Source organism: Nelusetta ayraudi, unplaced genomic scaffold (assembly GCF_046127955.1).
Source record: "Nelusetta ayraudi isolate G7.1 ecotype Tasmania unplaced genomic scaffold, CSIRO-AGI_Nayr_v1 ptg000052l, whole genome shotgun sequence".
Taxonomy (NCBI): Eukaryota; Metazoa; Chordata; class Actinopteri; order Tetraodontiformes; family Monacanthidae; genus Nelusetta; species Nelusetta ayraudi.
Window position 1 is genome coordinate 3,292,400 of NW_027466102.1, and position 13,861 is coordinate 3,306,260.

Below are 13,861 nucleotides of genomic sequence, written 5' to 3' on the forward strand. Positions count from 1 at the left end.
TGTGCCATTGTTTAGATGGGAATCTTTTCAGGACCCTATGTGAGTCCTTACACTATAAACACTGCGCAAGCTAGTCAAATTTGAAAGCTAGTAGCTAGTGCTACACCACAAAGTCACTAATTAGAATGATATGCCATAGCCTGAGATTCCGATGCTATTTTAACGAGTTTCCAAGGGTTTAATTCTAACAATTCAGTTTTGGTTTTAACTGGAATTCCAACCTCTCATACACTCATTGTGTTTCTTTACCGGCTCGTGAACAAACTTGTATGCGTTGGTAATTCTTAAAGACGATTCTTGTATGTTAAATTGGTGATATTGTAGCTGGCTGTCCGAGATGGCAGACTTAATTTATGCCCTGTACCTTGTTGGTGGCTATGCAGTATGGCTGGAGGTACTTCATGTTTTTTGTTTTTTTTAGGCTAGCCCAGAATCTTGTCACAACTTCGATATAATCAAGAGAATAAGACTGTCTTGACTCAGTTTATGTCACGACAGTCTTTGGCACAATTTATGGTCAACGCAAGTGTAATAATGGCTTCAAATTCTAACTGGACCTTTTCCCACTTTGACCAATTTGCAGCACTGAAATGAAATGGAGGGAGATTAACTGGAAGATCGTTCTCATGACTCAGCAAGGAAAATGATTTCACTTTGGTTGTTTTTTCACCAGCCACCAATCATTAACACAAATGCCACAAACGTTAAAGTCTTCTTGAAGGTCACAACAAGCTGCTACAAATGAGAACGTGGCATGAAACAAGCAAGATGGTTTAAACTGGAGACACCCACTACACGTGTCCGTGAGACTGGATTTGGATCCAAGATTTGGATCATCGAAGATTCATTTCGTGTTATTGTCCTTGTTTCATTCTCTCATTTCCCAAGCCACAATGCTTATGAGGGGCTTTGAGTTTATGTTCATGACAAATCCTCAGGTGCCTTACAGAGTGATTCTCACACGACTCGGCCAGCCAGTGTTTTGGCTAGAGACAGTGAGAGGACTGCAACACCTCTTTATGTGTAGATTTGCATGTTTAAAGCATTATCAAGGGCTGGAAACCAGGCTGGGTCAGATGTCACATTTATTTTGGACTAATGTGAACATCCTACTGCAAGAAACTTCAGCACAACACAGTTCAGAGAATATCAACAGGAGGTCTTGATATGTGTTTTTCTATTCACACCACTTGGATGTTCTGCTTCCAGTCACCCTGATGCAGCGACGTTTTCAAGTCAAAGTTTGAGTGCTATGACTAGAGCCCTGCTGATATTGGATTTTAAGTGCAAATACCAACGTAGTCTAGAGGACTGGGAACGAACCTTGAAGCAAATAACTTTCAAAGATCCAACTTCTTTCTCACGCACTGTTCCCACCAGGCCATGACAAACTTTGTATTCTGTTAAGTTAGCTGCTCTTTAGGATTCAGAACATAAGGAATTACCGCACAATGTTAGTGCTGCTTCTGGTTAGAACAGGCTTGCTTATGTAGCAGTAACATTGTGTGCAAACATGAACATCTTTTCTACCCTCCAGAAAAGATGTTCCTGGTACAGTAAAAGGTGTCCTGAATATAACTTAGTGTCACATCAGTATTAGACAAAACATTTGCCAGCGCCACCACTGAAAACTACATTAATCAATTAGTGTGTCGGGCTCTAGTTATAAAGGCAGACAAATTAACGTTCACGTTGTGGAAGTGTGTAACATCCATTTTAAAAACATACAAATCACACTTGACTCTTCTTCGAGTGGTGTTTATTGACATTTCCTCCAAGCTGTGTTATATTCATGGAGTCTTTTCCATTTCTTGGAATCGACATCTCCAGAAGCTGGGGACATGCAAGACTTGACCAGCCAAAAAGTGCAATAGTGTTTTCATATAATAGCAGACTGGCTCATCTACAGCTATTTACCTCACGATGAGAGTGTTTTAAAGCATACACGGCATATTAGGAGTCGCGGTAACCTCCACAGGAAGACGTTGTCAGGCCTGTGTTACTATGCAGCAGTACTTCTGAGGGGTGGCAGAGTTTGCAGACCCTTAGTGCTGGTCACCCCTCATCCACAGGGCACTGGGCGCACGCTGTGCAACGTGCACACTTCAGGAGCATAAATGTGCTGTCATTTTCACTCAGCACTTGGTCCTGTATATTCATCCTTGGTCATGCAATGACAAATTACAAAGTATTTTTTAGCTGATTTTCAGTTGCAAGCTCACACGGACATAAAATGTCCTTTGCCAGGGTCGCTTTTCCCAAATTCCACCAGACAAGACACCTCCTCAACCATTACGCAAGCTTTGTATGCAGCACCCAATGTTAAAGACACAACACAAACAGCTGAAAAATATTCAAGGAGTCTGTTTAGGTGCTGAATCCATGGACATCTTGGACTTTTTCTACACAATAAGTTTTCGTTTGTGTTCATTCTGACAATCAGCACACAGGAAAATCATCAGATAGAAATACACACTGTCACTGCATATTGTGGCCACAATACAGACCCTGGTTTTTCTGTACACCTAGTATGGGGCTCATTTTGTTGTAGTGCTCCACGATTAATTTTCAGTGAAAGTAATTTCTTGTTAACGTAACAGTTGCACTGCAAAGATGTCTTTCTCTGGCTTGCGCCCTCATAACCCATGTGTCCTTGAAAACATGAATACGGTTAAGTATGTCATTTGGAACATGTGTTTTCTTGCGTTACAACCACAGAGTAACATAGTGTATCTGCTTTTTGAGCAATAAGCATTATTTAGATGATCTGCTTGGCATAAATTGTTTACTTAGGGAAAGATCTAAAATTGACAAAATGTGCAATTCATGGAAAAATAAGTAATAGATAAATCAGTATTTAAGTAGCTTAGCTGAATAAGCTTAAATGAGCTGAATAAGCATAAAACAATTTATTAAGAGGAAAAAGCTAAAAACAGCTCTTTTAATGCCACACAATTATAGAGAATTATATTAAAATTACGTTACCAGTATTTGCGCTAAGCCAAGTCAAGACAAACCAAGCCGAGCTAAAAAAAAAAAAAAAAAGAAAAAGCCCATTGGCTCCAATCAGGCGTGAGAGTGGCGTCAAAGTTTTTATCTCTCCAAGAATGTAGATCCCTACGTATTCAAAAAACACCAAAAAATTCAGTAAAAGTGCTAACCTTTTGGCTTATATGTCACATATTTCTCAAGTTATGTTTTTCACATTCTTAAGATCATTTTCACAGTATATTTATCAACTTCTTGAGATTTTTTTATTTATTCATTATTTATTCAATACAAATTGTGAATTCAGTGCCCTTCCTCAGCATTTAGGTCTGAGTCGAAGTTAATCTGCGTCTCAACATTGATCTTGAAAGACAGTGATACTGTTTCACAGTACTGCACATTCTCAGACATACGATCGTTTTCTAACCAGGGTATTCTGGAACACGTCGTCTATATACGGAATTATTTTCAACTCCACCTGTGCTGCTTTTTTTTTTTTTTTTAGGGTTTCAGTATTTTATTAAAGGGAGAGGTCACACTTTCTGTTTGCCTTTGGTGGAGAAATGTTTTGTGTCGTGGTTGTGGGTAGAAGTGCAAGAAGGCCTCGTGTGGGTATTTTGGATGTGACATGAGAAAAAAAAAAATTGATAGCATTCAAGGTTTGTGGTTAGCTTAAAAATATTTTGAATTGTTAGATATATCAATAATGAGAATAATATAATGCCAAATATTCAGTATTTGTACAGAAATATACATATATAAATATATAATATACGCCTAATTTAAATGGAACTATTTTCAGCTCGACCATGTTTTTGTTGTTTGACTTTTCTTTTTTAAATAACACCTTCAGATAGCATGCAGGATAGTGAAAATGAATGTATAATTTAGTGTTCCATTGCTGTTTAGTATTACAGCATTCTACAGAGCATTTTGTGTTTGCAAGGTTACTTTAAAGAGAATATTTCATTTTTCGATGTGTTAAGCTATAACTGAAACTTTTTTTCTTTCTAAATGCAAGGTTTGAAGTGGTTTCATCATTTAATATTATTTTATTAATTTCCTGCTTTTCCATTGTGGCTTGGTATATTTGCTTCGTTTCAGAACTGCTACCAACCATGTGTTGTAAATAATTATGCAAATTAAACTTTTTAAAGAAAGCAATTTGGCTGTGAGAGACTGTTTTCATTTCTCAGTTGAGTCTGGTTTGTTTTGAGAGGGCGACACGGTGGTGCAGCGGTCAGCGCTCACGCCTCACAGCAAGAGGGTTCCGTTGCTGGGCCTGGGACCTTTTCTGTGTGGAGTTCACCCCGTGTCTGTGTGGGTTCCTACTCGGGTCTCTGGCTTCCTCCCCACAGTCCAAAAACATGCAAATTGAAAAATTGGATAAAATTGTCAATTGGAAACTCTTGTTTCTTGGATGGATGGATGTTTCCAAATCAGTGTTATCACTGTGATTATAAAAGGGGTGCATTTTTTCCCCCAAAGTGCCAAAATGCCATTCTGCAGCATTTGGTGAAGATTGACTTATCACAACATACAAGTGTATTTCCCTCTACAATTCAGTTCTGATGATAATGGCCAATGACAACGATGGTATAATGATAGAGTGATTCCAGGAAACTCCATTCACTGAGACAACTTGATCTATGTTATGGTGTGAGGTGAGTAACAGAAGAGGAAAAAATGTTCATGGGCACAGTATTGCACAGCGAACACAGTGTGTGTGTGTGTGTGTGTGTGTGTGTGTGTGTGTGTGTGTGTGTGTGTGTGTGTGTGTGTGTGTGTGCGTTTCTATGGCCCCCTTTCTGCATCACGCCGACAAAGTGTAGGAATGCGTGCAGGTCATCTTTGCTACGACAGGAAAGGAACGTGTGTTCTTTCCCCTGCTCTGGATGAAACTGCGTCTTCCTTTTCGCCATTGCAGGAAGTCAAGTGTACGTGACGATGGATGTGTCGCTGCTAGGCTAATACGTATGAGCCTATTTACATATTTAATCACATTTTTTTTTTTTTTTATCAAATATTGACACCGCCTAAGCCAATCAATGCTTTTGCCAATGTTTGTTAGCTTGAAAGTTCACTCGAATGTTGCGTTTACGTACCACTCGCAAACAAATGACTACATTCGGGGGAACTGACCATTAGTCTGACCTCCCATTCGACCGACAAATATCCCATTGGTCCAGCCTCCCATTACGGTTAGGTTTAGGGTTAGGGGAGGTCGGACCAATGGGCAATTTGCCGGACTAGTGGTCCGTGTATGGCTCACCAAATTTGAAATGAAATCAACTTAGTTCTCAGCATGATGGCGATTGGGGATAGTGACATTTTCTAATCCAGAAGTTGTTCTGGTGACGAAACATTCCAACCAATTTAGCCAAATAATTTTACTGCACAAAAAAAACGCATTTCAGGATTTGTTTTTCTCATAACAGTATGGAAACCCTAACCCTATTTTTTATGACGTAAATTGTAAAATGTCCACATTACCAGGCCGATACTGCCATCTACTGGCGGAAAGCAGCACAAGCACATGAACCTAAACTGAATTCAGACGAAGTTCATTCCAACGAACATAAGCGTCCAAACCAAACAACAACAACAACAACAACAACAACAACAACAACAACTTTGAGTTTTGTCTCCTCTAATTTTACCTTTTGGTCTCATTATTTTTTATTTTTTTCCCCCTTAGGGCTTCTTGTTCATGTGTTGTTCTTATGTTAATATTCACTGCATGTGGAAGCATGCTGTAAGGCTTAAGTAGAACATGAAAGACATGCATTCTGAACAAATACATGGACAGTGATAGGAATTTTTCAAGGGAACATCTGGACTGGAAACTTGCAGTATTTCTTCACACGTTCCCAGTTTGAAACTCACAAATGCATCTCCTTGGATGACATAATATTACCAGGAACTACGGCGGGATTAGGGTGATGTATTACGAATACAAATATTAGGTCAGAGAGAACATTCTATTATCTACTCTACTATTGTTTACTTCCTCTACTCGCAAATTAAAACAACATTTGCGAAGGCTTGAGAGAACTTGGCGTTCGTCAAAAACAGCTTCATCCTTCAAGACTTGGCAGGATTGCTTTAGGTCCTATAAAAAGGCCCTGCGTATCAGTAGAACTTCCTACTATTCTGCTCTTATTGACTCTAAGAAGAACAACCCAAAGTTTTTATTTAGTACAGTTGCTAAGCTGACGAGGAGCCATCATTGTGTTGAGCCATGCGTCCCTACTGGCCTGTCAAGCAACGATTTCCTGAACTTCTTCCAGCAAAAAGTAGAAGGTATCAGAACTGAGATTGGGAATTCCTCGTCTTCTTTGTTTTCTTTGTCTTCCACAGGTCACATGGCAGATCTTTCTCTACATGGCAACCCCAGTGTGTATTTCGGGAGTTTTCAGCAAGTTGGACTCTCGGAACTTGATTCTCTTGTCTCCTCTGCTAAGTCGACCACTAGTCTTCTGGACCCAATTCCAACCAGGCTTCTCAAGGAGGTTTCCCCATTGCTTCATTGTGTCATTCTTAGAATTACTAATCATTCTCTATCAACAGGTTTTGTCCCTCATGCTTTCAAAGTGGCTGTAATCAAGCCTCTGATCAAAAAACCCAATTTGGACTCGAGTGTGCTTTCAAATTATAGGCCAATCTCGAACCTTCCGTTTCTCTCCAAGATCTTAGGAAAAGTTGTTGCTAGGCAGCTTGTGGACTTCTTGAACGACAACAATCTACTTGAGGCTTTTCAGTCTGGCTTCAGAGTTGGTCACAGCACTGAAACTGCATTGCTTAAGGTAAGTAATGACCTCTTGTGTGCATCTGACAAAGGTCTTCTCTCTGTTCTGGTCCTCCTAGATCTCAGTGCAGCATTTGATACAGTTGACCACAGCATTCTTCTTAGGAGATTAGAAGATACTATCGGCATCAAGGATCGCGCCTTGGACTGGTTTGGATCTTACTTGTCTGACCGTTTTCAGTTTGTTCATGTTCATAATCATTCGTCAGAACGTAGGAGGGTTAGTCATGGTGTCCCGCAAGGATCTGTACTTGGGCCACTCCTCTTCAACATCTACATGTCACCTCTTGGTGACATCATCAGAAAGCATAGCATCAGTTTCCATTCTTACGCAGATGACACACAGTTGTACTTTTTTTCTAAGGCAAACGAGGCTCATCAATTGGCCAAATTGGAATCTTGTCTTCGTGATGTCAGAACTTGGATGACACAGAATTTCCTGTTGCTTAATACCGACAAAACTGAGGTCATTATATTTGGATCGCGAGAGAGTAGGGACAGAGTCTTTGATGGACAAAGTGGTCTATTTGGTACTACACCCAGTTCTACTGTGCAGAACCTTGGAGTCACTTTTGATCAGGACCTGACCTTTAATTCTCATATACAGAATGTAGGGAGGTCAGCTTTCTTCCACTTAAGAAACATTGCCAAAATTCGAAGTTTTTTGTCCTTCAAAGATGCGGAAAAAATAATCCTTGCTTTTGTTACGTTTAGGCTAGATTACTGTAACTCCGTACGAGCAGGATGCCCAAATTCATCCCTTAGGACATTACAGTTAATCCAAAACTCCGCGGCACGATTGTTAACCGGAACTAGAAGGAGGCAGCATATTACTCCAATTTTAGCTTCCTTGCATTGGCTGCCTGTCAAATTTAGAATTGAATTCAAGATTCTAGTTTTAACTTACAAAGCTCTTCATTCTCAGGCTCCTTCTTATATTAGGGAACTCATTGAACATTTTATCATCCTCCAAGAGCCCTTCGCTCTGAGGACTCAGGTCTTTTAGTTATCCCAAAAATGTCTAGAGTTAGATCAGGAGGTAGGTGTTTCAGTTTCCTGGCACCTTTATTTTGGAATCATCTTCCAGCCTCGGTGAGGGGGGCAGATACAGTTAGTTTATGTAGGAGTAGACTTAAGACTTTCCTTTTTCTTAAAGCTTATAGTTAGACTCCATCCACTGTCAGTTAAGCTGCTGTAGGCTTACGCCGTGGAGGGAGATCTTTCACTCCCGTTACAGGGATCGTTGCTCTGTGCAGGCGGAGCCTTTATCACTCTCCTCACCCAATCAATCTTTTACTCTATCCACTCTGTCCAAGCTCTCATTATGCTTTGTTCAGTATGCTCGATATGCATGATACTGCCGCAGTCTCTGTGTCCCCGGCAGGTGATGACCACTGCGCCAGGAGCTGGATTGTGCTGTCCTGGAGGTCTTGCTGTCATCGCTTCATCCCACCACCACGCTTAGAACCTGGACTTGTCCTATCGGCATATTGTCCATCGAGCTAGGCTCTTGCCTTCCAAAGCATGGACACTTACACTGACATTCCACATGGACAGCAGCCTTGAATTATTTCCTATTCTTTGTGTTTATATCCGTTTTGCCTGGTTGGTGTATCTGTTTTTCACCCTGTCCTGTCTGCCACCCTGGCTCACTCTGCTCCTTTCTCTCTTTCTCTGTCTCCCCTCTATCTTTCTACTTCACCCCAACTACTCATAGGCGGATGATGGCCCTCTGGAGTCTGGTTCTGTCCTAGGTTTCTTCCCACAGAGGAGTTTTTCCCAGCCACTATCGCATCTTGCTTGCTCCGGGGGCCCGGTTGGTTCTCTCTGATTGTATAAAGCGCTTTGAGACGCCTTTGGTTGTGATTTAGCGCTGTACAAATAAAAGTTTATTATAAGTTTATTATTATTATTATTACTCCTAATATCTACTATTCTATTCTTTAGCCAAAACAACAGCTGACAAAGAGACTGCACCAGACACATTGCTCACATGAATTTCTTGTTCAAAAATAAGAACAGCCACAGCGTTTTATTTAAAGAAGAGTTCTTTATTACAGCAAAGAAGCCAAACATTACAGACAAGAATAATTATGAACCATGAATATCGTTTTTTTCTCTCTTCAATACTCAACCTGGCTTCTTTTCAGGGATTTACTATTTTCAACACTTTCAAGGGCCGTTACTTCAGCTTTTCAAGGAGGAATTTGGGGCTTTTGCTTTATTTTCTTTCCGTGTGTAGTTTAAAGGTTGATTTTTTTTCCCCGTCAAACTCTTGTCAAATGCTGCACACAATAAATGCTATGTCCCATCTTTGGGTCTGAGTAGAATCCTTTGGGGAGGAAGCAGTAAAAATAATGTTCACCCCCCCACCCCCCAACGGAATAACGTTCAGTATTGAGTGGAAACTAAAATGCTTCAAAATATTGTCTGACAAAGGTTGACGGTGAATACCCTACGAGTACAATCTTGTTTTTTTTTTGTTTTTCATTTATCTACAACAGAACCAATGTCCTGACTTTGCATCCATCAACTGAATCTCTACTGCTCTTCCAACAATAGAGTCTTTTAGGTTGCTCATGATAGTCTATTTACAGTTATATTCTTAACAGTAAAACCTGGGCTACTCATGTTCCAGCCAAATGGAACCTCTGACATTCTATTTACAATATATTCTCCCAGCCCCCCCACCTCTCTCTGAATCGGTCTGTCCACAGCAGTGACGCGTGTCTGGCAAAAAAAAAAAAGGACCTCACAAAGGATTTGTGGGGACCTTCTGATTAATAAAACGTCCCTAATCGCGTTCCGTACGGAGATCCGGAACACCCGACGTCCGTCACCGAGAGCGCATTCGACGAACCCCCCCCCCCCAATCAGCGATCTTAAGACGCTGCTAAAATGCTTGGAACCGAGAAAGAAAGTCAAATGAGTAGGCACGATAAATGTTTCCCGTTTCGCAGCCCTGCGTGTCTCACTGGCTGCAGCCTGAGCCAGGCATAGCGGCGAGCAGGTTGTGAGGATGAAGATAAACAGCTCACCCCCCCCTGCCCCCCCCAACCCGCCCGCCCAGACCCCCGAGTGGGAAGCAAGCTATTATTATCGACGCATATTAAATGCACTGATGATCTACAGGACCACAAACGGAGCTATGGGGCCCTTTTTTTTTCTTCTTTTCTTTTTTGCACACAAAGTAACCACAGCAACATCACAGAGAGTTTCATTCCGTGAAAACAAGACGTTACTACTGGATTACATCAAAACACTAAAAACAAAGCAAAACAAAACAAACGACTTCTTGCTTTAATATACAGCCTCTATCGCAGGTTCTTATACTGCCCCCCCATAACCCCCTCCGAACTATCCAGACTCGTCAGGTCATGCCGTCTGAATTTAGAGGAAGTGGAAACGCAGCCCCACTCTGTGCACCAAACATCGACGCTGAAGGTGAAAATGGACGACGTCAAAGAAACAGAAAACCAAAACCAGCGAGATGTATATATATATATATATATATATATATATATATATATATATATATATATATATATATATATATGTGTGTGTGTGTGTGTGTGTGTGTGTGTATGTATAAAATGTAGGGGATTTATTTTACAGGACACACAATTCAATTTACTAATTGCAATCATTTATTTACTAGATATGATGGGTGGGCTAGCGAATATCCAAATATTTTGTTTGCAATTTTTGATAAAAATGTGTAAATCTACATAAAGGTGGAACAGCTCCTCCTTGTAGTTTGGTTTTCCTGCAGTCTCTCTCCCCTCCAACTTCAAAAAACACTAGGTCACTGACTCTGGATTCTCTGCTTGCTCTTCAGCGTGGATAAGAAGGAGTCACGTCATCCATTTTCAATTGTGTCAACGTTGGGGGGGGGGGGCTACGTGGTCTAAGAATCCCCGGTGGTGAGCGTGGAATGGCGAGTGATTGTTCTTACAAGCAATGCAAGGTCAACAAACAATAAATACAAACAATGTGCTTTATCCATATTGACATATTTACACTTAAGTCTTTGGCTTATGAATAAACATCGGCTACAAAAAATCATAGTAAAAAAAAATAAAAAGTGTTGGCCACCAGTGCACGAAACACAAGGCCTGGGGTCAGTTCACTTCCAATTCGTCTCAAATCAACAATGTTCTATTTTTTGTTTAAAAACCTGTCTAACAATTTTTTTTTTCCCAATACTCAATAAACTGATTCCATCGTACCCAAATTGGCGTCTCACCAAAAAAGTAACTTTAACTTGTCGAACTGAAAGTGCAGTGGGCCCAGCCCTGAAATAAAACACGATTATGCAAATGTTACATGGTTAAACAATTGTTTTTTTTTGTTTTCGACTTTTTTTTCCTTTTTTTTTTTTTAACATGATCTATATTTTAAAATCTCTTGTTCCACACCTGGTAATCGGCAAGTAACGCAATGAAAAGCAGAGAAAATCCACTCTGCGGCTCACGATGGCGGCGTGAAACGTGAACAAAGACGAGTCACATTAACAGTTTCAGAGCAAAACGACACAATTTCAAGTTGCCGCTTCATACGAGAGTAAAATGCAGAAGCCGTGCGCTCCTCGTGTAAACGTTCTATACTTGTTTCATTGTCAGTCCTGCTTCTAAAACACTTGTTCAACTCACAATGGAGTTTGAATACGTTTTTTTTTTTCTTTTTCTTTTTTTTTTTTGTATGCGTGTAAATGGCTTCAATCATGTGGGGGATCCGCCGTGTGTAAAATGCCTTTTAAAATGCCTCCATGTTGCTATAAATACTGAATGATGCTCTTAATTAGTCGAACGTGAAGCTGCTTGCCAGGGCTGTTGCTTCAAATCTGAACTGTTACAGAAGTACAAGCGGAGGAGACTCGGACAGCGCGGTGGTGGGATGCTGTGAAGAGCGTCAAAGCGGAGAGAGAGACGGCGGCCGGCAGGCCGGCAGGCCGGCAACTTGGAAACTTGCAAGAAACTCGTCTCTCGGGCTCGAGTTGCGACTTGTGAAGGGGGGGGGGGGGGGGGGGGTGACATCCATAGTGCACATTGAGTACTGCAACCGAAAGAGCCCGGAGCCACGGTGACGCGGGGATTGCGATGAGACACTGAACATTTAAACGGGGCCCAAACATACAAGCGGGGCCCCGCTGGGCACTGGAAAGCTATTCAATAAGCGTAAAAGTAGCAAAACGGAGTCGCCACCGCCAGCGTGTATCAGCTCCCGGGCAGCTCCTTCCCGGTCACAGTTCCAAACCTTTTTTCCCTTTTGAGTGAGTTGTTTCCCCCCCCCCCGCCCCCCACTGAAAGAACACTGGACGAGGAGCGAAGATCGTTGGAGCCATTCACAGGGGAAGCGCAACAGGTGCTACGGCACGGCCACCACAGCGGGAAAGCAGAGGGTTGAACACAGGAGGGGGTGCTGGGAGTGGGGGGGGGGGGATCGGTTCCCGCTCCTCGTTGTTGCCGCTCTGGTTTAAGAGGACTCGATGAACTCCAGGGACAGATCGTAGCAGAAGCGGTACTGCTCCTGTGGGGGGGTGAAGGGTTAGTTCAATTATTCAATGCAATTTGCGATGTGATTTTCTCCCTTTTTTTTTTTTTTTTTTTTTTTTTTCAATTCTTGCTGTCCTTTGGAAACTGGGACTATTTTCTCTCCCTCTTGCTCTGCTCACGCACTCACCGGAGTGTCCACCATGTTGGGCTTGCTGTTCCTCAAAGTCTTCACGGCGTGGAAGACGTCCACCACACTCTGTCTCTTGGCCATCTCGCACACAATGCTGCTGGCGCAGAACACTCCGCTGCGGCCGCCTCCGTTCCTGTCGCACGCACGCAGAGCACACAATAGTCAGTGGGTCGAGGGAAAGGAGTTAAAGGCACAATTTATTGCCCTCACGGTTGGCTTTTGGACGAATGACCACTTTCTCTCTGTGTGTTTTGTGAGTTACAGCTGGGAAAGAGTGAAAATATGAATCATGTGAATAAATATTTGGACTTAATTTGACTTCTGCTTTGTGTGGACTTATTTTCCCTTGAGTGGCCAAAGGTTCGGGGCAGCTGATTTTAATAGGACTTTTCTTTTTAAAGGTTAGACACTTCCAAATTCATAAATACCAGCGCACTGCTGGGTGTACAGCTGTAACTTTCAATTCTTTTTGGAATCAATAACTATCTCCTATTTTTCCTTCAATTCAATGTGATAAAATGATCGGTTGAACAGGTGGAAAAAAGTAAAAAAAAAAAAAAAAAGTATAGCAGTAGTAGTAAAACTAGTAAAGACATGTGAAACATCTGACAAATCCCAGAACCAGCTGGAACAACAGCCACAAAAAGCATGAAAGTCAAAGCCTCCATCCTGCCGTCTATTTATGGACTAATTCCTTCAGGCCTCGCTGGGGTGCGCACTCACAGGCAGTGCACGATGGTTCTCCCCTCGCCCTCCTCGCCCTCGCGCTGCCACTGGTCCACCTGCAGGATCAGCTTGAGGAAGGAACGCTTGGAGGCGGGCACTTCTCTGTGCCCCGCCCATCCCAGGTACTGGAACTGGCGAACCATCAGGTAGCCTTCCTGTGGCTGAGAGATCGCACGGTGGATTTTCCCAGTCAATCACGGACCGAAAAGAAACAAAACTTGGATCCGCTAAAAAAAAAAATAAAGTTGTGCTCACCCTGGTGAGGTTGCAGACTCTGAAGAGTCGACTGATGACGTCGCAGTCCATTGAACAGGACATGCATTCCACCTGGACCGGGCCGTAACGCAGCATTCCCTCTTCTGGCCAGTACTGAGGACAACCCTGAGCACAGGCAATGGAAAAAATGCATGCAGTAAACAGCGAAACACTCAAAAGCTCGAGGAAAAAAAAGGTATATGCCTTTTTTCACTTGTCCTGCTATTAATCAAAAATGGATATTTTGGTATGACTTGGCCAAAAGACATTTGGAGTGTGTTTGAAAATGAATAAAAACAACACTTAAAGTGAACCAATAAAAAGTGCTGTTTAATAGTGGTTGAATTGCTTCAATCAAAATGATGATTTTTCTTAAAGGAAAGGAAGAAAGCTTCCACC

At 41.9% G+C, this 13,861-nt stretch overlaps 2 protein-coding genes across 17 annotated transcripts in view; one reads left to right on the forward strand and one right to left on the reverse strand.

The window, feature by feature from the left end:
- The window catches only part of LOC142896257 (protein NLRC3-like), a 243,361-nt gene that overhangs the window by 103,556 nt on the left and 125,944 nt on the right, over positions 1-13,861 (forward strand). The gene's annotated exons all lie outside the window — the stretch shown is intronic.
- Positions 8,827-13,861, reverse strand: part of ptprk (protein tyrosine phosphatase receptor type K) — a 108,980-nt gene continuing 103,945 nt past the window's right edge. For all 16 annotated transcript variants that reach the window (XM_076037866.1, XM_076037878.1, XM_076037876.1 and 13 more), the window contains 4 exons: positions 13,463-13,588; positions 13,205-13,368; positions 12,479-12,614; positions 8,827-12,325 (listed from right to left, as the gene is read on the reverse strand). In XM_076037866.1, coding sequence (XP_075893981.1) covers positions 12,272-12,325; positions 12,479-12,614; positions 13,205-13,368; positions 13,463-13,588 — 480 coding nt within the window. In that variant the 3' untranslated portion in view covers positions 8,827-12,271. The remainder of the gene's footprint in view (positions 12,326-12,478; positions 12,615-13,204; positions 13,369-13,462; positions 13,589-13,861) is intronic.